Genomic DNA, 23,726 nt, shown 5'->3' on the forward strand with positions numbered 1-23,726 from the left:
GGGTTGCCAGTTGGATTCACAGTCAGGGCACGTGCCTGGGTTGTGGACCAGGTCCCCAGTTGGGGGCGTGTGAGAGGAAACACAGATGTTTCTCTCCCTCTCTCTCTCCCTCCCCCTGTCTCTAAAATCCACGGGCATGTCCTTTGGTGAAGATGAAACACACACACACATGTTCATGGTTGGGTAGCTCATTTGGTTTAGAGTGTCTTCCAGATACATGAAGGTTGTGGGTTTGATCCCCTGTCAGGGCACATACAGGCATCAATCAATGAATGCATAAATGTTTAGAACAACAAATCGATGTTTCTTTCTCTCTCTCTCTCTCTCTCTCCTCTTCCTTTCTCTCAAATCAAGCAATCAATTTTTTAAAAAACACTAAAATTTGCCATCTTAATCATTTAAAGTGTACATTTCAGTAAAGTATATTTATATTATTTTGCAACAGATCTCCAGAAGGTTTTCATCTTGCAAAACTGAAACTCTATAGTCCTTTGTGAAGGAGAAACTGTTGCATGACATGAACACTGCCTGACCACTGCTTGACCCCTGTAGTAAGTCCAGTTAGATTCTGGGCAACACAGAGACTGTCCTTAAACCCCCTTAGAGACTATCCAATGCCTCCTCCATGGCCCAAATGTGCTGGTTCCTGGAACAAGCCATTGCACTCCCCTAAGCGAGCATGTAAGGCATTTTCCCCTCATCTGGAGCGAGTCACACCCGGGGATCCCATGCACCCCGTCTTGTCCTGTATTACCCCGAAGTGCTGGCCTCAACGTGCAGAGAATATCCATGTGGTGTTGCTACCATTCAAGAGGATCCTCATTTGTAAATTCTTTTAATAAATTTCATAACCTAGGGCTGGAGCTGTCAGCCTCTTTCTCTGCTCTCACAATCCTGGGCAATTCTATGTCACATCATTAAACAACAACTTCCCATTTCTTTTTTCAAAATGTTCCAAAGCGGTCAAATTAGCTTTCATAAAAATAACAATCTGCTTTTCTTTTGCACTCAAGATTTCTACGGTTTAGTTATATTTTATTAAATTTAGTATATATAATAACAAGTACAAAAGGCATTAACAAGTTTGGGAATGTGTTACTCCAAGTCCTCAGAGAAGCTAAAACCAAGATGAGATTAAATACAAAAAATATTTACTAAGAAACGATCTGTTAAAGAAAGTGAGGAGGGAGCCCTGGCCAGTGAGGCTCAGTTGGTTGGAATGTCGTCTCATAGACCAAAAGGTCACAGTTTGATTCACAGTCAGGGCACATACCCAGGTTGTGAGCATGTACAGGAGACAACCAACTGATGCTTCTCTCACATCAAAATTTCTCTCACTCTCTCTTTCCCTTTCCCTCTCTCTAAAAGCAATAAAAATAAATGTCCTCAGGTGAGGATAAAAATTCTTTCTTTAAAGAAAATGAAGAGGGAGCCAGGAGAGCCATCAGACTACACTGCAGTGAAGGAGGGAAGGAGAGAGGGAGGGAAGGAAGGGAGTGAGTGGAAGCATCTTAGCCTGCTGTGCAGTTCTGAGGAAAGAGCAGCAAGACCACAGGGAGTCTCCTCACCAAAGCCACCATCTCCCATGCATCTCCCAGGAATGTGCCAGCTTTAATATCCCATCTGCAGTCACTCATCAGCCAAAAGCAGCCATGGGAGGAAATTTGTCCTTGGCACGAATGCAGTGATGGATTTCAGAACCAGCCCATTTGGGCAATAGAGGAGGTATTGGATAGTCTCTAAGGGGATTTAGGGATGCAATTTCTGCGTTGCCTGGAATCTAACTGGATCTAACCCAGGGTCCAGCAGTGGTCAGAAGAAGCTGGGTCCCTTGGTCAGTTAAACTCCCTGTAATCAAAGATGTGAGAAACCATTCTCACAGCCATCACAGGAAACAACATACCAGGTTCTTGCTGTGTCAAATATGAATTTAGCTTGACTACATGTAACAGAAAAGTCAAATAACAATGGCTTAAACAAAATAGGTCTTTTTTTCACATAATGAGGAGTCCAGGAACAAGTGAGTTGGCTCAGAGACTTTAAGATTCAGGGCAGAAGTCTCTGCATTGTCTTGGACTTTCCTGCAGAACCTTCAAATGGCTTCTCAGCTGCAGCCATCATGGCTGCATTGCAGGCAGCTGGGAGGAGGAAGGGCAAAGGGCAGAAAGGCATGCCAGCTAAGTCTGCACCCACATTTTATCAGCTTTCCAGAAAGCCCCACCCAGCGATTTTCATTTCTCTCTCACTGGCCTGAACCACCACACTGTCACTCCTGTTTGGCAAGGAAGTGACTATGTGAAACATTTCAGCTTTTTAACTGGGCGCATTGTCTCTGCCAATAAAACCAGTGAGAAAGAAGGGGAGAATGGATCCTGGGGAGGGTACCAGCAGTGCCTGCCATTCGGTGAGCACCAGCACACTGGAGAGTGGCCTGTTAGTGACTGAGTGCATCTGGGGGGCCATGGGTTTCATTCTGTATCATCACCTTCAGGGGCAATGGGGAGTTCCCCTTACCCAGTGACTTGGTGCCATGGAGATGGTATAAGCACACCCACTGGATTATGTTTATTTCTTTAGAATGTGAGCTCCACTGAGGGTTCTTGTACTGTTCATCCCTATAACCCCAACAACTGTAACAGCACCTGTCATGTGATAGAGACCAAATAAATATATATTTTAAGATTTTATTTATTTATCTTTAGAGGGGAAGGGAAGGAGAAAAGAGAAATATCAATGTATGGTTGCCTCTCGTTTGTCCCCTGCTGGGAACTGGCCTGCAACCCAGGCACGTGCTCTGACTGGGAATCGAACTGCAATCGTCTGGTTCGCAGGCCTGTGCTCAATCCACTGAGCTACACCAGCCAGGGCTAGAGACCAAATAAACATTTTTGATTAGTGAATGATTAATAGTGTTACTTTTCCCCCTGGGTATCCTTTCAATAAATTCCTATTACCTGATGATGTCCTTTCTTGTGTGAGCAGTCATCTAATTTATGAAAAGATGTAATACACATCAAAATGGTACAAAATATCATTTTCAAAACAACACAAAAAAGTGAGTGCATTGAACCATACTTAGCTCATAACAGAGCAAATGGGTGAGTGGAGCAATAATAGCTCATTCTGTAGCATGTTTAATAAACTGGCAACAGAGAAAGTTAGTTGAAGAAAAGCAGAGGAACTTTGTTTTTTAAGTATGAGAACTGAGGGGCTCCAAATCATCTGGTGCCTGTGGTTAGAAATGTACATGTTGGGAACTCCAGGGGTCTTCCTGATCCTTGGTTTAAGGTCCTGGTCACCTGTGATGGCAATGTGACACTTGTGCTGAGTTACTCTCTGTGCTCAACAGTCATCTGCATAGGTTCCTTTGTGTGTGCATGGTAATGGTTCAAATCTTGAATCTTTAGTGATCCTTAGAGCCACTCGATACTTCTGCCCCAATTTCTCAGTTTCGGCCACTACACAGTCAGTTATACAAGGCATACACTTGGCACAGAGACAGCCCATCACTGACTGCACTAAGACCAGTTTAGCCTTAAAGGGAAAGTTGATAAAGTTGATATTGACCAGAATGTGGAAAGCTGGGCCCAGTTGTGTGTTATACTGGAAGAATAAGCAGAAAGAGTATTGGAGAACATCTCTTTCCTTGAGTGCATTAGGATCTTTCTTTTTAGGTTTTAATCTATCCTTTTCTTTCAGCCTCTGATCTCTCAGACTAAGTATTCTCTTCATGGTCGCATATTTCCTTGTTTTTTCTTGCTTCCCTGTGTTCACGCACACTCTTGTTTCTTCTGGAATTACCCCCGATGATGTCCTTGAATATGGAAACTGCCAAGCCTATTCCTCCCCAGTATTACCCACTCCATTCATTCTCAACTCCTTCAGGGGGGAGAACTAAATGACATGCCCCTACATCCTTCCCTCCTTCTTACCTGTTTCAGAAGAAGAGATGTCGCTATGAGCTGATGGTTAGTCTCTCCAAAATCAGTATGTTGAAATCCTGACTCATAATGTGACAGTATTAGGATGTGAGGTCTTTGGGAAGTGACTAGGTCATGAGGGCTGAGCCTTCATAACGGGTGTAGTGCTCTCCCGGGAGAAACCCCACAGAGCCCCTGGGCCCTTCCCCCATGTGAGGGTATGAGAAGTGTGTGACCTGGAAGAGGGCCTCACCCCACCATGGTGGCATCCTGGTCTCAGACTTTCAGCCTCCAAAACCTTAAGAAATAAAAGTCTGCTGTTTACAAACCACCACCCAGTCTGTGGTATTTTTTACAGCAGTCTGAATGCACCGAATATATGTCTCCTCATGCCCTCCCCAGCTAAAGCCAGTCTTCCAACTGTGCTCGGATTCCCACCCCTGCTCATCTCCTCAAGGGTTTTGAGCCTTCAGTTGTTCTCTTTCTTCAGCACCTTTAATTTCACCTTCTTTCCTCTATTTATCCTTTAAACAGCTCCCAAAAGCAAAGCAAAATGGTTATCCCTCTGCCCATAGCCCGTTCAAGCTATTGTTGTAACTCCCATCCTTGGATGGTCTCAGCTGCTCCCAAGGCGGTAAGTGTCCAATGTGCTGAAGATTCCTTAACTAGCCAAGGGCTCTTGGTTGTAAGTGTGAAAAAGCCAACCTTGGCTAATGTGAGCAGAAGAGGTATTTACTGGAAAGGTAAATCCTGTAACTAACGTCCGTAATGACTCAATACCCACCAATCATAATTCTGATCACTACTTGGCCTCCCAGGGACCTCTGCAAGGGTGTCGCTCAGAGGTGACTACCAGGCCCTTTGGAAGTCTGTGTCTAGTTTATTCATCAGTCTCTTGGGAGCTAGTTTGCTGTAAATCAACCTTGCTTTCATGAATTGGTAATTTTGTGGCTACTCATTATTTAATAAGAAAAATGACTTTCCCTGCTTGACTTTTCATTTTAGAAACTGAAGCTAATTTGTGCCAGTATTGTGTCTTCCACTTTTGATTTCAAGGATCTGGTTGCTTTATTTTTTAGTTAGTGTATGCAACTTACCATGAAAATAAAAACACTGTTATGCAAATTTCTCTAAACAAACTAAATATTTTGGACCCATTAAAACAATAAGTATATACATGACTGTCCCTAAAAGAATTTTGGTTATCCCTGAAATCAGAGATTGTTGCCCTGGCCTTGTCCCTCCAAGGGTGCACGGGCCACTGTGGTGCTGGGCTCCTGTGCGCATTCCAGCTCTTGCCTGGCTCCAGGTCCCTCAGCCTTCTTCTAACCTTCATCTGACCTTCTTCCAACCTTCATCTGACCTTCTTCCAACCTTCATCTCTCTCTGGAACTGCTGTGCTAAGCTCCAAAGCCCCCAATTCCATAACACATAGAACACTTAGCCTCCACTTTCTTTTTTGTTTGTTTGTGTTTTTTTTAAAGATTTTATTTATTTATCTTTAGAGAGGAAGGGAAGGAGAGGAGAGAAATATCAATGTATGGTTGCCTCTCATGAGTCCCCTGCTGGGAACTGACCTGCAACCCAGGCATGTGCCCTGACTGGGAATCGAACCGCAATCATGTGGTTCGCAGGCCCATGCTCAATCCACTGACCTACACCAGCCAGGGCTTTAGCCTCTACTTTCTATCCTCTCAAACATTTTAGTCTCAGAAACACTTTACAGTCTTAGAAATGATCAGTAACCCCATTTAACTTTTAAAATGTGAGCTATTTACTAATATCTACTCTATTATAAATTAAAACTGGGAAAATTTTAAAATATTCATCTACTGATTCATTTAAAATAGCAGTAATAGCTCAGTTGGTTGGAGCATTGTCCTATACACCAAAATGCTGCAGGTTCAATCCCCAGCCAGGGCACATCCCTAGGTTGCGGATTTGATACCATGTCAGGGTGCATACAGGGAGCAACTGGTCAATGTTTCTCTCTCACGTAGGTGTTTCTATTTCTCTCTCCCTAAAATCAATAAACATAGTATTCTCAGGTGGGATTGAAAAATAAGTATAATAGCCCTAGCTGGTGTGGCTCAGTGGATTGATTTGCCAAAGGGTCACTGGTTTGATTCCCAGTCAGGGCACATGCCTGGGTTGCAGACCAGGTCCCCAGTAAAGGGCAGGTGAGAGACAACCACACATCGATGTTTCTCTCCCTCTTTCTCCCTCCCTTCTCCTCTCTAAAATAAATAAATAAGTCTTAAAAATAAATAAATAAAACAGCAAAAATAAACTCTTTACATGTTAACATTAAAAATTTTTAAATAATGATATTTCCCAAAACAAACACACACACAAAAGTAGTGAGAAGCATGGCATTATTTTACAATTTTGAGGATCTTTTTAATGTCTGGCTTAACAGAAGACAGCCAGAGTCATTTATCTGCTTCTGCATTTAATCTCCTGCAATATCACATGTCATGCAACCTTTGGAAGATTCCACTGTACATTCAAGACAGAATAAGAATGAAAATGGCAAATAATGTCTTAGTATTGCTATAAAAATAGTTTTTACCTTGTGGACACCCCCTCTCCAAGAAAGGATACTACAGAATAGATGGCAAACCAAGGCAGGGAGAAGGAGGGAGGTATGTCCCACCCATTAATTCTGCAACCCTGAGCCCGGTCAGATAAGATTGCCAGGTGTTCTGGAAATCACAAGAGAAACCATGAGAGTGCGGGAGGAGGGGAGCCTTTGGAATTCTGTGTGTATCATGTCTACTATCTGGGAAAGGAAGCCTTTGAAACTGTATGTTAATACCAAGGTATGGAGAAGGGAGGAAGGGGAAACTGGAGACTGGCTACAAGCATAAAACCCCTAAAATCCCAGTAGGCGGCGCACTCAGACTAGCTGGCAGCACCCACTTGCAGCTTTGTGCTCAAGTGTATTTCATAAATAAACTTGCTATCTCATTTCCACTACATGGGTTATCTTTCGCCTGAATTCATCTCTTGCAAATGAGACAGGAACTGAGGGGAGGGGGTCTTAACTTAGGTCTCCCCAGTGACACAGACCTCCAAAGATCTCTGGATCATGCTTTAAGGACCACTCTTCTAGATCATGTCCTGGGGGTGGGCTACTGACTTTTCACACCTACAGAAGTCCATCACTGAGTCACTCAACAAACACTAATGCACTTACTTGAGTATCTGACACCCTTCTGTGTGGTGGAGATGCAGCTGGGAATAAAACAAAGTCCTCAAGGAGCCTTCATTCTAGTGGGAGGAGACAGGTAATAAAAAATATATAGTTTTTCCAGGTGATATTTACCGTGAAGAAAAAGTTGGCCCTGGTCAGTGTAGCTCAGTTGGTTAGCACATCATCCTATAGCAGAAGGTTACAGGTTTGGATCTCAATCAAGGCACATACCTAGATTGCAGATTCTACCCCTGGTCTGGATGTGTTCAATCCCTGGTCCAGGTGCCTTCAGCAGGCAACTGATCGATGCTTCTCTCTTACATCAATGTTTCTCCCTCTCCCTGTCCCTCTCTCTCTAAAAGCAACGAGGAAAAAATGTCCTCAGGTGAGGATTAAAAAGAAAAAGAAAAAGAAACCCAGAGAAGACAACACAGATTGAAGGAAGGGAACTGTTATTTTAGGGTGGTCAGGAAAACCTCTTGGAGAAGGTAACATCTGAACAGAGCCTGAAGAATATGGGGCAGAGAGCCAGGGGAATATCAGAGAGACAAGCATTCCAGGAAGCAGGAACAGCAAGTGAGATGGCCCTGAGACAGAAGTGTGTTCATCATATTTGAGGAAAAGCAAAGGGACTGCTGAGGCCTGAATGGATGAGTTGGGGGAAGATTGATGAGCGATTAAGGTCAGAGGAGAGGGCATGCTCAGGATGCTGAGTGCACTTTGAAGGATACTGATGGTTTCACTGAATTCATGCCCCTCTTAGAGGCCACAGATCATATTCTCCAAAAAATGGCCGCGGCAAGGTCCAGTCCAACACTCCCTCTCAGAGTCTTGCCATTCCCCATCAAGAAATGAGTCTGCTTCCTTTCTCCTTGAACTTGGGAAGGGCTTAGTGACTTCCTTAATAAAGAGAATGTGACATAAATGACACTGTGTGCGACATCCAAGGTTAGGTCATAAAACACAATATGGTTTATACCTGGTTCTCTCTGTCATTGGATGCTCAGCCTGGAATCCACCACCGTGCCGTGAAGACGCCCAAATCAATTCACTCAGAAAGACCGCAGGGAGAGTCTCACGTGGCCATCTGAGGTTTTCAGCTGACAACCAGCAGGAACCAATAGACGTGCAAGTGAACAAATTTCCAGATTATTCCAGTTCCCAACCTTTGAGTCTTCCAGCTGACACCTCAGACATTGTGGAAAAGAGAGAAGCAATCCTTGCTGTGCCCTGCCTAAACTCCTGGCCTATTATATCTGTGTGAATAATAAACTATTGCTTTACACAACTAAATTTTGGATGATTTGTAATGCATCAGTTGATGCCTCTTAGCATCCTATGTGAGATTTCCACAGAACTAATCTAATCAAGTTAGGCCTGATTAAAATCCTGCAATGATTTCTCAGGCTAAAGTCAAAGCCGGTGAATCCACTACGGTACTAAAAAGGATTTCAGCAGTCGCTTGGCCTTCTTCCCTCCAGGTTATGAGTGGGCAGCTTTGGGGTTCAGGTGATGGAGTCTGGAAGCAGGTCCAGAGTAGGTTAATCAGAAGGAAATAATAATAGTCAAGCGTGGGCAGTGTCTAGTTCCTGACATTCCTCTCCTCCAATGAACAGAGGCCACATAAACACCAAAGAGAGTCCAGGGGTAGGACTTTCCATCCCTGCTATCCCCACCCCTTTCTTCTGCCATAAAAATCCCCTGGTCACAAAGGATTTTCAGGTAAATTTCTTAAGTTTCAAGTAGAAGTTGCAAGCCTGAGCCACACTGACCTGCAGAGATGTGTGTTCTGAAGTATGAGATAGATGATGTGGTAGACAGTCCATAGAAATGGCTGCCATCTCTGTACAGGCTCCCAGGCTTGTATATGCCGGTCAGGCCTTCCACCAAGAGATGGAATTTATTTCCCTACACCTTGAATCTGGACTGGACATGTATCTTACTTTGACCAATAGAATGCAGAAGTAGTAATAATGTGTGAGTCCAGGCCTAGGCCTTATCAGGCTTTGCAGCCATTTTCCTCTTTTTGGGATCAAGCCCCTTAAGAAGTAAGCTTGGACTAGAGACCACATGCAGAAAGACCACAGGAAGATACTCCGGTCATTCCAACCAGCACAGCTGAAGCAACAGACAGGTGGGTGAAGCCTGTCTTGAGTGGTCCAGCACCAATCAGACTCCAAGCCGAATGCAGACCCATGAGTGACCCCAGCTGACACCACGTTAAGCAAAACTGCCCGGCAGAGTCCAGTCAAACTACAGAGGCATTAGAAATATTAAATCCTTGTTATTATTAACCACTAGGTTTTAAGGTGACCTGTTACCCAGTAGTAAGCAACTGTAACAGTTGACAATATTTAAAGACATAAAGCTGTCACACAAAACCAAGAATTTTTTTATTTTAAGCACTTGGACTCCAGGGCAATGAAGGATGTGCCCCAACCCACAGTGAAGATCTACGGGTACAACAAGATGACTGCTTCAGAGAGGGGGGGATGTCCATCTTTTCCCATGATTTTTCCCAGAGAGGGGGCAGAAATGATGGAAGCTGGTAACAACCAATCACAACTCTTTCCCAAGGCAGATTCACTGGGCAGGACATTAATCAGCAAGTATGTATAATTTCTGGTCAGAGAGAGAGTTCTCCCAGGAATCTTGCAAATGAAAAAAGTTCTTTTCCCTTCCTGAAATGTCTAAATTTTGTCTTCTGTCACAGTATGAACAGGGCATCTTGTGATTTGCTTCAGAACAATAGATGGCAGGCACACTTGGTTAACTTCATCTTTTGCTGAAAAGAAGGGAAGACATAATTAATTACATGGTGGTGACAGGGAACCCTCCTGGCCACACAGGGGATTTGACCACATATCTCCTTGAACCTGGAGGAACCCCAATTCACCTAGCTTGATCTGGGGACTCTATTCTGGACTGGCAGTCTGGGGGATGAGGGTGACAGGGATATTATATGATAAAAGCTATTTTTTACCCTGGAAAGGAAAAGAGGTACCCCACAGAAGAAGGAACTATTTCTTGGCTTCTTCCCAGTACTCCAGATCCTAGAAGCCTCTATAGCAACACAATCACATTGCTTATCATAAGCCTGACTCTGACAGGAAGTGATGGGAGAAAGGCTCTATATATACAACACTCAGAAAAGCTGATGCAGCCACTCCCTATTGAAATGAAGCAGAAAATGCTAAATCACACACAAGCAAAATAAAACCACCAGGTCTGCATTCCTGCCAGTCAACAAACAGCTCTGGTTGTCCCTCGGGGGTCTGATATCCTGCTCCACCTCTCTATTTTTTTGTACCCCACCTCCAGGTTTGCCTACAAGTTTCACTGCTCAGGAGGTGAGCCGGGATTCAAAAGCAAGCGGTTGGGCTCTAGAGTCCATACTCTTCACCACCCACCAGTTGCTTCTGGATGTTAGATGAGCAAGTATTTTGTATGTTGTAGGAAAACTCAGTGCATCCCTGAAAAATAGTTATAATTCTAGGAAGGCATAAATTAAGCACTCAAGGTCTGCCCCAGATCAGAGCTGGAAGAGGAAGAGCAGCCCTGGTGCCCCCACGCCCAGCAAGCAGCTGGCAGAGCAGAAGTGTACTACGGAGTACCAGGACCTTCATTATGGGGAACTGCGGAGGCCTGTAGCTGATGGCTTTCTGCCCGGCTTCCCTTTCCTCCTGCAGGAGGTCCAGTGCCATGATTAAAAACAGACTCTGGAGCCAGACTGTCTGACCTTGGATCTGGCTCTACCTCACTTATGAAATCCGTATGATAGTGCTTGTTGTATTAAATGAGTTAGTACATGTAAGTACATAATAGAACTTACATGTACTGTTTCTAGCACACAGTAAGTCTTAAGTAAATGTCAACTATAACTGGTAACTATTCCCTCGCTTTATCAGCTCCAAAACCCCTTCATGATACCATGTGGCACCCAAGGAAGCCAAGGGAGGCCTCAACCCAATCCAGTGTCTTGTCACAGCCCAAGAAGGAATTTGAGAAAGCATGAGAGAAAGATTTAGCAAAGCACAATAAATTTATTAAAGCAACAGTATGCACTCAAGAAGTGATAGCAGGCAACCTCAGAGAATGAGATGTGTTGACAGGGTCTGGGTGGAAGGTTTTTATTAAACGTGGGCAAGGGGGTGGGGATAAGGTGGTCCTCGGCTACTGGGTTTCTGATGCTGGTGGGGTGACTGTTGACATGGCTTGTCCTAGTCCCTCCTCTCCAGATAGCGATCTGTTATTTTATCTTATTTTGGGGTTGTCGTTGTTCTTTTAATAATAGGAAATTGGAAACAGGAAGCTGGGAACAGATGAGCAGTGAAGGTCACATTAGCCATGTTTCAGCCAAGATGGACAAGGGGAGGGGTGGAGCTAGAGGCCTTGCTCCCTGTTCTAACTTTCCTGTCTCATTCTCACCCCAAGGTTCTCAAAACAGTCCGATTCTTTTGCTTTTGGTCAATTCTCACCTTGGAATTAGAAGTATAATCTTGTCTTCAGAGGTCAAAGCTTATCCAAAGGTGGAGCAGTAACAGAGGAGAATTTCAAGCATCACAGCAGGCTCTTAGCAAGACTTTTGGGGACAAGCACTGTCTACTGGGAACTACTTTTCCCAGGTGAGTGACTTTTAACTACACTGGCTTCTGCACTGTGGAGTGTGAAAGGGGCAATGGCTTCTGCCCCAATGGCTTCTTTTGCAGCTCCTCCCCCTCCTACAGATCCTTTTTCTCACTCATTCTAGGCCCCGCATGTCTCCTGTCCTCCTCTCTCCCAGGACTCAGATGACTTGGCCTGACTGCTAGAAAAGCATTGAAGTTCATGCAAGGTCAATGGCTCTTGTCCCCAAATGGCACCACTCACTGGGTCTGGGTCCCCTATTCCTCAACCAACTGTGAGGCCAGAGCCAGCATAGGAAAGGCCCAAAGGCAGAGGTCTGGCTGGTGTTGGGACTCCTAGGTCCTGTCCTGGCTGGCCCAAGGGGAAAGCAAAAACTGGTTGAGATACGGTGAGGAGTCTGGACCGGGGTGGAGAGAGAAATAGCTGGAATCAGAGCACTGCCCCAGGGCCTGGGACTCAGTCTAGGAGAAGAGGTACCTGGCCTGGGCAGGGACTCCTAAATGGCAGCTCTCTTTCCCAGGCCATGTTTACCTCCAGATATCATGTTTAACAGTGTTAAACTTACAGAGAGCCCCAATAGCCATAATCCCACTCAACTGTCAGGAGAGCCTTGTAAAGTGGTGACTTCTCTTAAGGCCATAACCAAAGACTTGAAAACAACCTCAGAGAAGTTGTCACTCATGCATCCATTTAATAAACACTTATTAAGTGCTTGCTGTATGCCAGGAAATAAATCTAGCTCTTCTGATTCAAGGTCCTCCCACATATTTGCTTCAACATGTTGATTCCTGATTTCCTCTCCTCCAAAATTTGCCTCCCAAACACTCACCTCCTGTTGTGATGTTTAAAGATTTTTATTATTTTAATTTAGTTTTATTTTATTTTATTTTTAGAGAGAAAGGAAGAGAGGGAGAGATACATGAATGTGTGGTTTCCTCTCGTGTGCCCCCTACTGGGGACCTGGTCAGCAACCCAGGCATGTGCCCTGACTGGGACTCTGACAGGATACCCTTTGGGTCACAGGCCCTCGCTCAATCTGCTGAGCTACACCAGCCAGGGCCTTTTGTGATTTGTAAATGTCTGCGAATCCTTTGACACTTCAGAAATAGAATCAAATTCCCCTTAAGAGGTGGCTCTAAAAGGCACTGTGAGTTTCTGCTTGTTCATTTTCCTGTTCTCCCACCCCTGGGAGAATCCAACTGTTATGTCAAGAGCAGATCTATGGATAAATTTATGTGGAAAGGAACCCAGGCCTCTGGCCAACGTGTGAGTAAGCTTGTGAGTGAACTCCCAGTAGATCCCAATACCTTCACAGCAGCCTCAAAAAAGGCCCTGACCTAGAACCCTATCAGCTGCTCTTGGATTCCTAGCCCTCAGAAACTAACGTCATAAATGTTTTTGTTATAAGCTGCTGAGCTTGTGGGTAATTTCCTTTTTCATTTTTAAAATTTTTATTGTATATTTTTCCATTAACCATTTATTCCCCCCTATACCCTCTGGAGTAATTTTTTATGCAGCTGTGAATAACCAATACACCTTCCGCAATGTAGGACCCCCTTTCTATCCCCTTTACTGGGCAGTTCAGATCAGGTGAGGTAGTAAAATGAGTCAGAAGACCTTCATTCAAATTATCTGTAGTTGCTCCTTTCTGGCTGTGGCAGGTTACTTAACCTCTCTGTGCCTCAGTTTCCACATTTGTTAAACAACAATGGAAAGAAACATTGTGAATATTAATCAGGAAATAAATCTGTGAGGCTGCCTGGTCCAATTCAGGGCACTTGGTGTTTGCAATCTGAGCACCCTCTGGCCCCTCCAACATTCCATTACCCGACTCCTTTGCCCGCTCATAAGTGTCTACTGGGAGAGGTTGGAACTTTGGAAGCTCCTCATTCCTGTGGAGGAGAGACTGTTCCGTGATGCAACTGCTTTCTATCTTGCAAGCTGGACCAGGGCCAGAATGGAGGTTACTTTCTACAAAGCCCCTTAGAAACTGATGATGGTAATTGATGTTCGTTCTGACATAAAATAGTGCCCCTCCCTTGCCTCTGTTATGTGCTGCTTCCTGGAACAGGTTGTTGTCCTGACCTGGTAGCACTCACATAATAATAATACCTGCGACTCTCCCCACCCCCCTCCTGTTACCCTGCCAAGATGCTCAGGGATCCATTTCTTAAGGCTGCCCAAAACATGCCTTGTATGTAAGTTTCCCTTAATAAACTCCATTAATTACCACCCTGGAGTGGCCTGACTTTTTCTTTAGTCTTTTCCCTGCCCTCCACTTAGGGAAGTAGATATTCGGTCTCCAGGTTTTTCCCTGGATCTGCATATATAAGAACAATCCTCTTCTCACCAATGTAGACATAGGAAGAGACCTGCCCTCTGCCAGGAATTTTCTCCTAGTCTTGGGGTGGGAGGGGACTTGTCTATGAGAGGCAGATGTACCACTGGAAAGGTATACAAGCTTGGCCAATGCAGAGCAGGAACTGGGGCCTTGTTAGCCAGGCTTGTGCTCCAGCCTGGCCACCCTGCCACCTCCCCTTAGAGGGAAAGAATTGTAATTTGCCGCTCACTAGTTCCTAAAATATTAGGAAAACTGCCATGTCCAAGGCTCTGCCCATTTCCTTTCCTTATCACCAGCTTTCTTTCCCCTCATCTCTTTTAAAATTTTTTAAAGTTAATCACAAACAATATAGCCAACATTTCCTGAGAACATACCAGCCAAGTTTCTAATACTGTTATGTCCCTCACAACCACTTTTTGAGGCAGGTTCCTATGTTAGTCTCATTTTACAGCTGAGAAAATACCAAGGCGACGGGGTTAAACAATGCTCAAGGTCACACAGAGACAAAATAAGCTAATGAAGCTCAAGCTTCAAGGTCAGTACCTCACTGACACATGCAGTTCCAAGGCTCTGCGCTTAATTCGGTGGGGGCGGGGAGGTGAAGAGTATCAAATCTCTTTAAGTTATGGCACAAATGAAAGAACATTAATAGATTTGGCTGTGCAGAATTTAGTATTCATATTTAGTAGTTATTTCCTTAAACAGGCCCACAGAAACTGGTTGCGGCCTCGGAGGTAACAGATGCAGTGTGCTGTTTTCTTGCAGATGTTTAAAAAATATATTTACATTTCTAAACCAGCACACATCAAAACAGACCCGCCCCCCTTCAAAACTACCTGACTTTTTTAACAGAAAGTCTTGACGATCGTTCCCTCGTTTCTAACCGTCCCGCGGTATGCGCCACAGATGCTCGAATTTATTGACCCGCCTTCCCCGAGTGCAGGCTCCACTCACCTCCCAACAGCGACCGTCCCTTCTCCGGAGTATCGGTCTGCCTTCGCCCGGTCCTCAGCCGTGTCCCCTCCCTCACGTCGGCCCGTCGGCCCGCCCCTCCGCTACCTCTACCTCGCCCCCAGCACTGAACGTCCACCCAGCGCCCCTCTCCTCGCCTCTCCCGCCTAATCACCACGGGCCCCGCCCCCGCGGCCTCCCGGGGCCTCGTTACACCCACAATCCCCCAACCCTCGGATCCCTCCGCGCCCCTCCGCGCCCCTCCGCGCCCCTCCGCCACGCGCCTCCGCCGTGCGCCTCCGCCCCCACCCCCCAGCCCTGCGACTTTGAAGCGGGGCGGGAGCTCACAACCCGAGGGCTACGACGTGTGCAGACAGGGTAATGAGTGGCCGCAGTGGTAATTAGCGACCTAGCAGCTAATCACCGTGTACATTTACATTTTAAGTGCTACTAGGCGAGCCGAGAAGCGGGGGTATCGGGGGAGGAGAGGAGGGGATGAGGGCATTTCCGCGCTATCCCTGCACCGGCTCTCGAGCGAAGAGAATCGAAGTGTGTACAGCTGGCTGCAGGGGCAGGGTTGGGGGGTGGGGGGCACCATGTCTTAAAGGACCAGCCCGGGCAGGCCATCTTCGCCGTACGCAAAACCCGTACCTCCCAGACCCCTTCCTCCAAACTGCAGCCCCCTGCCTGCACCCCGGAGATGGGGAGCTCTATTCTTACCTAATCAGCCCCTTCCCACGTAGCTTCGTGCCGCACTCGGGCTTTTTCTCAGGTCTAGCCGAAACTGCCGCCCTTTAAGTCCCACAACTACCCAGACCTTAAAGAGCCTGGGGTTCCCCACACCGCGCCACGCGCTGCAAACAGCTTTTGTGTCTTCTCAAGACCGCTGAGTCTCTAGCTGCTCCTGTAGCTGTTCCTCGTGGGGCCCACGGGAGCTGGCGTGGGAGCGAAGTCCAGGTTCCCAGAGGAACGCGACCGGAGGGTCCCTCATCCCAGCGAGCAAGCAGGAGATCCGGGTTGAGGTCAGTAACTCAAAATGTTTTGGTGGCAACGGTCCACCAGCAACAGCCACTTCCAAGGGGTGGTAATGGCGTCAGCCCCGGGTTCTGGACTGCAGGGACCGAGAGCTAAGAGTTACAGGGTGCCGAGGAGGTAAGCGCATTCTTGAGAAGGGAGAGGAGGACTCCGGCAGCCCCTCTCAAGACTGGGGCCCAGCTCCCGCAGGCACTGTCATACGGCCGGGACTCTCACTGTTGTCGCCCGCCCGCCCCCACCCGAATAAGGTCTGCCCCACTCTTAGGTCTAAGTGCGTGAAGGGCGGGGTGGATAAATGAAGGATGCGGTGCTGGAGCAGTTCTAGGGTGGGTTCAAGTCCTTCTCCAACCACCTCCCTTTCTTCAGCCGTCCTTCAACACTAATCTCGCCTCTGTCTTCACTGTTCATCTCTTCTGGCAGGAGATCGGGACCACCCTCGGTCCCACGCAGCAGTTCCCGGAGAGAAGTACCCAGTAGCCTCTTAATACCACCAACGCTTCAACTTATCACCTTCCTCCTTTTCTTCTCTTAAAACCTGCCTTCCCCCAGTTTGCTTTTTTTTGAAAAAAAAAGGACCCCAGGGTTCTCGGGGTGTTAAAGCTGACTGACAGCGAATTCCACCTGAAAAGAAGGGGATCCACGCCAGCAGGGAAGCATGCCTGGCTTACTTTGAAGGGTGCAGCTCTAATAGTGGACTTTTAGACAGAGATGGAAGGAGCTTAACTCCCCTTGAGAAGGGAGCTCCTGTTTCTTTTCCCATTCATCCCGGGGAACAGCCTGGCCCAAGGTGTCACTCCCCACACTCCCCAGGGGTGTCCGAAGGTCCGGTGATCTCCAGCCCGGTCGGGCGCGGCGGGATAAGACCTCAGTCTCGGGCTGCCCTTCGAGAACCACGCCTCCACGTCGCGGTGGAGGGGCAGGCGCGGAGAGGGGCCGGAGCCAGCTCCTCCCGCACTTGCTGACGGGGCACAGATCATCCTTGACCAGAGTATCCAGGTTCGGGAGCAGAAGGAACAAGGTTGTGGTAGAGTGATCCCTAGAGCATTGGGGGGAAAAGGCTCCGCACGCCACTTGTAAATCTCTCCCGGGGGCGGGGGGAGAAGGGACTCAGAGACCCGGCTTGAAGCGGCATTTGCACCACAAACGCAGTTTTTATTTAGGCTACCTTTTTATAAAGGTTGGCCCGGGAAGGGCTGATGGCAGTTATAGGGGAACTTCGCCAACTAAGTCACCCCTTGGCGCTGCCGTTACGCGCCACAAAGTGCGCGGCTCCGTGGCCTCTGTAACGCAGGATCCCACCGCCTGGATCTGGGCAGCAGCTGAAACTGGGGCGCGGACTGACTGGCCGAGTTGGGGGCGGGGCCTGGCGGAAGGGGCGGGGCCTCGGTACAGGCGCGGAGCGCTGGGCTCCAGGTCCCTGAGTAAAGCGGTAACCACCGGGGAGAAGTGGGAGACTTCTCTCGATAGCGCTGGCCCAGCCTGCTCATCAGCCTCCTCGCCGCTCCCTCACCCTTATCCTCGCCAGTCCTTGCTGGGTACGACCCGCAGCCATGCCGCCCCAGGGCTGAGGAGGCCCCGAGGCGAGGCCCGAGTCCCTGCGGTCCTGGCAACGACGGCACATGGAGAACTTCCGTAAGGTGCGCTCCGAAGAGGCGACGGCGGGGTTTGGGACCGAAGGGGGCGGCCCTGGCCCCTTTGCCGACCTGGCACCGGGCGCCGTGCACATGCGGGTCAAGGAGGGCAGCAAGATCCGGAACCTACTGGCCTTCGCCACCGCCAGCATGGCGCGGCCGGACACCCGCGCCATCGTCTTCAGCGGCTGCGGTAGGGCCACTACCAAGACCGTCACGTGCGCCGAGATCCTCAAGCGTCGCCTGGCTGGCCTGCACCAGGTCACGCGGCTGCGCTACCGGAGCGTGCGCGAGGTGTGGCAGAGCCTTCCACCCGGGCCCACACCCGGGCCGAAGCGTAGCGCGCTGGGCGCCAGTCTCAGTGTACTTAAGAATGTGCCCAGCCTCGCCATCCTACTTTCCAAGGATGCACTGGATCCGCGCCAGCCAGGCTACCAGTCCCCGAGCCCTAGTTCTGACCCCTCGTACCTGCCAATGGCGGCGACGTCCAAGGGGAGCCTAGGGGATCCTACCACAGCAGAAGGCTCCATGAAAGAGTCCCAACCTGAGCCACGTGCTGCGGAAGAGGACCCGATAGCCTGAGAACTCCCTGTTCTGGGCCACCTGGTCCTGGCTTTTAGCCCCAGCGCCTTGACCTTGAGATGCATTTCCTGCCTCTCATGCTCAGTCTGCTGGAGCGCACAGCCTGGTCTCAGCTCCTCAGACTGCCATCATGGACCCCACAGCCAAAAGAGGAGGACCCCAGTGAAGCGTCGTGGACCAGTTGCTTCTCCACTTGTGTTGCCCGAAGACTCAGAATTCCACCTTCAGCTTTGCTGACCGTTACTGGAACCTTCTTCAGGGAGGGTATGGTGGGCAGTGGGACTCTTGAGCCTTGCTCAGAACCCGCAAGGGTTAAGGGCACCTAGCATTCAAGGGGCTGGGGAGCAGGAGTGTGGAAGCCAAGGAGAGCTTGTGGGATCACCCCCATCCACTGGCAGCAGAGGACAAGGGGTGAGAAACGGACTGCTTGGGGGTAGGAGAGTCTGAGTAGCAGGGAGCTCCATTCTGCCCCTCACCCCAGGACAGTTTACCTTTATAGTTTCCCTTCTCTTGCTTTTAAGGAGCATCCTGAGATCACGGTGGCAGAGGTGTGGCCACAGGCTCTAGCTCCTTTAATGTCAACCCGTTCCCCAAGTTGACCCAGAGGGAGAGACCCAGTGCAAAAACTCTCTGTGCCCCCTCCCTTGAGCCCAGTAGCTGAAATGTTGCTTCCAATAAAACAAACATGAAAATGGCTCTGTCCTAAAATATCCAATAACTGCTTGCCTTTGCAAAGGTAACTCTGAGCTGCCCACTTGTGTCTCAGCCCCCTCCAGCCTGGGATCCTTAACCTTTGGAGTCTTCAGGGTCAGGCACAGAGACTGGACAGATTCAGAATGCTGCAAGAGGGCACTGCCCGATCCCTGGCTTCTCCCTCTTTCTCCAGCCGCCTGCTCCCTCCCTCCCCCTCCCCACTGCCTTTGGGCTCAGGGGTCTGTGGCTGAAAGGAAGACTGGCTCCCCCTGTGTATTACCACTAAGGGAAAGGGGACAGCACATTGCATTTCTGGGAGGGGAAGGAAAGAGCATTCGCACCCCCCTGGGGGTGTCACTGACAAGAGAGAGTGCTAGACCTTGCTGAGGTCCCTAAAGCCTGCAGCCTCCTGCCAATAGGCTGAGCCTTATCCAGAAGGCTGGCACAAACTCCCTCACTCCCATGGGTAGGATCTCCCCCTTCACTGCTATCTTTGAGAAAGGACAGCACACCCTTGGGAGAGGGGGAGGAGACAGATTGAGCACAAATCCACTGCTGGAAATTACTATTCAGCAGAGAAGCTGGGTCTTGGTCTGTGAATCACTGCAGGCACCCAGATAAGCTGCTGCCTCCAGTCCTTCATGACTGCTGAGATATATCAGCCTCATAAGCCTCTCTGTCCAACTCCAAGTCAAATAGGGGAGGTGGAAGTGCTGTGTGCTGGAAGAATTCTAGCAAGGGGGTGGGGGGCACACAACCCCAGGATCTTAGAAGCACACCTTTCCCCATGCAACTCAACAGCACCCTGGAAAGGAGGAGATGTGGAGGAATGTGAGTCACTTTGCTGGCAGAACCCTGAAGTAAGTCCTGCTGGGGACAGTGTAGGTTTCTGCAGCTGACACATGTTCCCCCTACTCCCATATCTCTGCTTGAGCTTTGGGTCAGTGAGCCCTGCTATTTAGACTCTAGCACTGGTTGCCTTCCTCAATTTATTGTTCTTGGCGGGTCCCTGGGGAGGGCCAAGAGGATTGGGTGTGATTGCTCACACTCTCAGGGGTAGTCCACAAAGGGTAGAAAGAATGAAAATTATCCTAACAACCAAGGAGCCTTGGACTGGCCCTGGGCTTGTGCATCTAAAATAAATTAAAACTTGGAAAAGGTGGAAGCTTAAGAGAGACTGGTCTTGGTTCTGGAAAAGAGCCAACTCTCCAAGACCACTAGTGCCTGAAGCCCTGATTACCAGTCATGAGGAATATGCAAGCAGAGGCTTATGAGGGAGGGGTGCTGCAGGGTCTTTCTCTTTTGATGGCTTGACTCAGCTAAGTCCCCTTCCAGCTTGAAAACCCTCCTAGGGTGTGGAGAGGAGAGGGGCATGTTGTGAACCCACCTTCAGACTGTTAACTTGCCCCATGGTGGCTGTTTCTGCCTCCCATGCTGGAAAGCAGGTTAGGGAACTGGCTTTCTTTTCTTCGCCCTTACTCTACTCCAGAAAGTTCAGTGTGCAGACTTTTGGTAGGTGCTCATAGGTGTCAGTGGAACCTAGCACTCACAGGCACCCCATTCGAGCTTTATTGGTCCTCTGGTTCTACTGAACCAGGAGTAGGCTCCAAAGGAAGATGGTGGATATCCATGTACACCTCCTCCAAAACTGAGGTGGGACCCTGAGAAGAGCTGGAATAAGGGGGAATGGCGAAGTTCCCAGCAGACCACCTCAAAGACAGCTCACTTTGGGAGCCAACAAATGGCAGAATGCGAGGGAGTGGGCAGTCCCCTGTGACCCCATCTTCCAAGAGTGGCTCCTTTCCAGGAGCTTCCTGGGCCCTGCCTTGGGGCACTTGTAGGCTCGGGCTGGCAGTGAAGTCTCACACCCACAAAACTGTCAGGTCATACAAGCAGAAGCCATTTGTAATCATAAATGTATACTCATATAATCCACGGGCAGAGCCTATGGTCAGATGGGCAGTGGACCTTCAGCTGAGCCCTGAGAGACTTCATTGTTATTGTGCCAGGTCCCAATCTAGGCATGAGGTAGGACTAGGGAGTAAGAATCACGGAATAATCAGACATTGTTTCTGCCTCAAGGAGGTCCCAATCTAGTGGAGAGAAAAAAAAAAGAAAGTTACAACACAATGCCATGGTAGTGGGAGGAAGCAGGAGCTCTGAGAAGGGACACTTCACTCACCTGGAGGTGCTGATGAAGCCGGTTCCCCAAGGACCAGAAATGGGCAGGGAGTTCCAGGCAGAGCACAGAGAAGTGGTGCTGTGTCTCGTGTTTAGGCAGCCTCATGGCTGAAGTTATAAGCATCTGAAGGACACATGGTAAGAGGCAGGTGGGACTGGAATACCATGTGGGAGTCAAACCAGAGGGAAGCCACAAAGAAGTGCAGAGCTGGCGTAAGCCAGGGAGTGCCCTGCTCTGTTTGGTGTTTGAGAAGGATCCCTCCTACACAGGTGTTGGAGGTAGGTTGGAAGGGGACTGACTAGTTTCCAGATGAGAAAGAAATGAGACAGCGGTAGGAGGACCAGAGATGGGGACAGACTTGGTAGTATTTTGCTGCCATTACAGCCAGGACAGAAGAGGATTTCTCCTCGTAGCATTAACCTTAGTCCTCATTAGTGTTAGCCATCAACCAGTGTTATTCTCTGGTTGTCAGTCACCTCACTGAACCAGAGCCCATGATCGAATAAATCCTACCTGCCTTACTCCCTACCCCACTTCCAGCATACAGAAAGCCCACCAGAGAGCTGGTGATTGAATGAATACACTGGCTGAGCCAGATTTCTGAACTGTTCCGATGCCATATCAAAGTCCTTAACTGTCCAGCCCCTATTTGAACAGTGGCCAAAGCTTCCCCTATCCTCACCACAGCTTCTCCTCCCATCTGGATCCTTGAGTTCTCCCTGCTCTTTAAAAAGATAACCATGGTGGTTGGGTTTGTATACCCAACTTGAGGATTTTGGTGGGACTTCTGACACCTCCTGACTATTACAGATATTGTGGATTGAATTATGTCCCCCCAAAGATATGTTAGAGCCCTGTTACCTGTAAATGTTACCTTATTTGGGAATAGGGTCTTTAGAGATGTAATTCCTGTATAAGATGAGATCATCCTGAAGTAGGATGGCTTCTTAATCCGATATATCCTTAGAAGAAGAGGAGGAGAGACAGAGACAGATGCAGAGGGAAAAACAGTGTGTGAAGATGGAGACAGATTGAAGTTATGCAGCCACAAACCAAGGAAGGCCAAAGATCACCAGCAAACAACAGAAGCCAAGAAAAAGGCATGGAACAGACTCTTCTGTAGAGCATTCGGAGACAGTATCATACTATTGATATCTTGATCTTGGACTTCCAGCTTCCAGACTACGAGAGAATAAACGTCTGCTGTTTTAAGTCACCCAATGTGTGGCACTTTGTTACAACAGGCTTAAAAAATAAATACAATAGATATTCTCACCACCTTCAGTGAAAATAGGGAAAAGGAAGGCGGAGTGTTTGCCAAGGTCCTTCTTATCAGAATTTCTAGCCCTGAATGGAGGAAGGCTCTCTATTCTGCAGGCAAATGCAATGCCTGCTGTCAGATTGAACGTATCATAGGCTTTGGAGGAAGAAAGGCTGACAGTGGTTTGGGGCAAGTTAATTCTCTGAGCCTCGGCTTTCTTATTGGGAAAGTGTGCCAGATTGCTGTGGGGTAAAGGATATAGTAAGATCAGGCTTCCCAACCTTGGTTCATCATCAGAATTACCTAGGACACTTGTTAAAAATAGAGGTTGTCTGGGCTACACTCTAAGAAGGTCAGAATTTCCAAAACACCTGGAAGTAGGTATTTTTAAAAAGTTTATTTAGCCCTGGCTATTGTGGCTCAGTGGATTGAGCACCAGCCTACAAATAAAAAGTTTGCTGGTTTGATTTTCATTTAAGGTACATGCCTGGGTTGTGGGCCAGATCCCCAGTTGGGGACATGCTAGAGGTAACTGATGTTTCTCTCCCTGTCTTTCTCCCTCCCTTCCCCTCTCTATTTAATAATAAATAAAAATAAAATCTTTTAAAAATATTTTATTTATTTATTTTCAGAGAGAGGGGAAGGGAAGGAGAAAGACAGGGAGAGAAACGTCAACGTGTGGTTGCCTCTCATGCGTCCCCTGCTGGGAACTGGCCTGCAACCCAGGCATGTGCCCTGACTGGGAATCAAACTGCGATTGCATGGTTCGCAGGCCCGCGCTCAATCCACTGAGCTATGCCAGCCAGAGCCAAAATAAAATGTTTTTGAAAAATTATTTAAAATAGCACTGGCTGTTTTAAATAATTTTTATATTTTTATTTTAAAATATTAAAAAATTAATTTTTAGCCCTGGCTGGTGTAGCTCAGTGGATTGAGCACGGGCCTGCAAACCAGACAATTGCGGTTCGATTCCCAGTCAGGGCACATTCCTGGGTTGCAGGCCAGTTCCCTGCAGGCCAATTCCCAGCAGGGGACGCACAAAAAGCAACCATACATTGATGTTTCTCTCCCTCTCTCCTTTCCTTTCCATCTAAAAGATAAATAAATAAAATCTTGATTAAAAAATTAATTTTTTATTTTTATTTATTCATTTTTAGAGGAGAAGGGAGGAAAAAAGACAAGGAGAAAAACACCGATGTGAGAGAGAAACATCAATCCCTTGTCTCTCACGTGTGCCTCAATCAGGGACCAAACCTACAACCTAAGTATGTTCCCTGACTGTGAATGGAACCAACGACCTTTTGGTTT

The 23,726-nt window shown here is 47.9% G+C and overlaps 1 protein-coding gene, 1 long non-coding RNA gene and 1 pseudogene across 2 annotated transcripts; 1 reads left to right on the forward strand and 2 right to left on the reverse strand.

Moving 5' to 3' along the window:
* Positions 1 to 2,104: 2,104 nt before the first annotated feature.
* On the reverse strand, positions 2,105 to 3,759 carry LOC119046559 (rRNA-processing protein FCF1 homolog; annotated as a pseudogene).
* A 5,726-nt stretch (positions 3,760 to 9,485) lies between these two features.
* Positions 9,486 to 15,185, reverse strand: LOC128626112 (uncharacterized). The gene is made up of 2 exons (XR_008390020.1): positions 15,038 to 15,185; positions 9,486 to 9,901 (listed from the first exon to the last, which is right to left on the reverse strand). It is a non-coding gene; the product is annotated as an uncharacterized LOC128626112 (long non-coding RNA).
* A 2,249-nt stretch (positions 15,186 to 17,434) lies between these two features.
* RPP25 (ribonuclease P and MRP subunit p25) lies at positions 17,435 to 18,977 on the forward strand. Its single transcript, XM_037141705.2, has one exon. The coding sequence runs from the start codon at positions 17,689 to 17,691 to the stop codon at positions 18,280 to 18,282; it is 594 nt and encodes a 197-aa protein (XP_036997600.1). The 5' UTR covers positions 17,435 to 17,688; the 3' UTR covers positions 18,283 to 18,977.
* Positions 18,978 to 23,726: the final 4,749 nt, after the last annotated feature.

Source organism: Artibeus jamaicensis, unplaced genomic scaffold, assembly GCF_021234435.1.
Source record: "Artibeus jamaicensis isolate MK-2021 breed Jamaican fruit bat unplaced genomic scaffold, CSHL_Jam_final scaffold_286, whole genome shotgun sequence".
In the NCBI taxonomy this organism is placed as follows: Eukaryota; Metazoa; Chordata; class Mammalia; order Chiroptera; family Phyllostomidae; genus Artibeus; species Artibeus jamaicensis.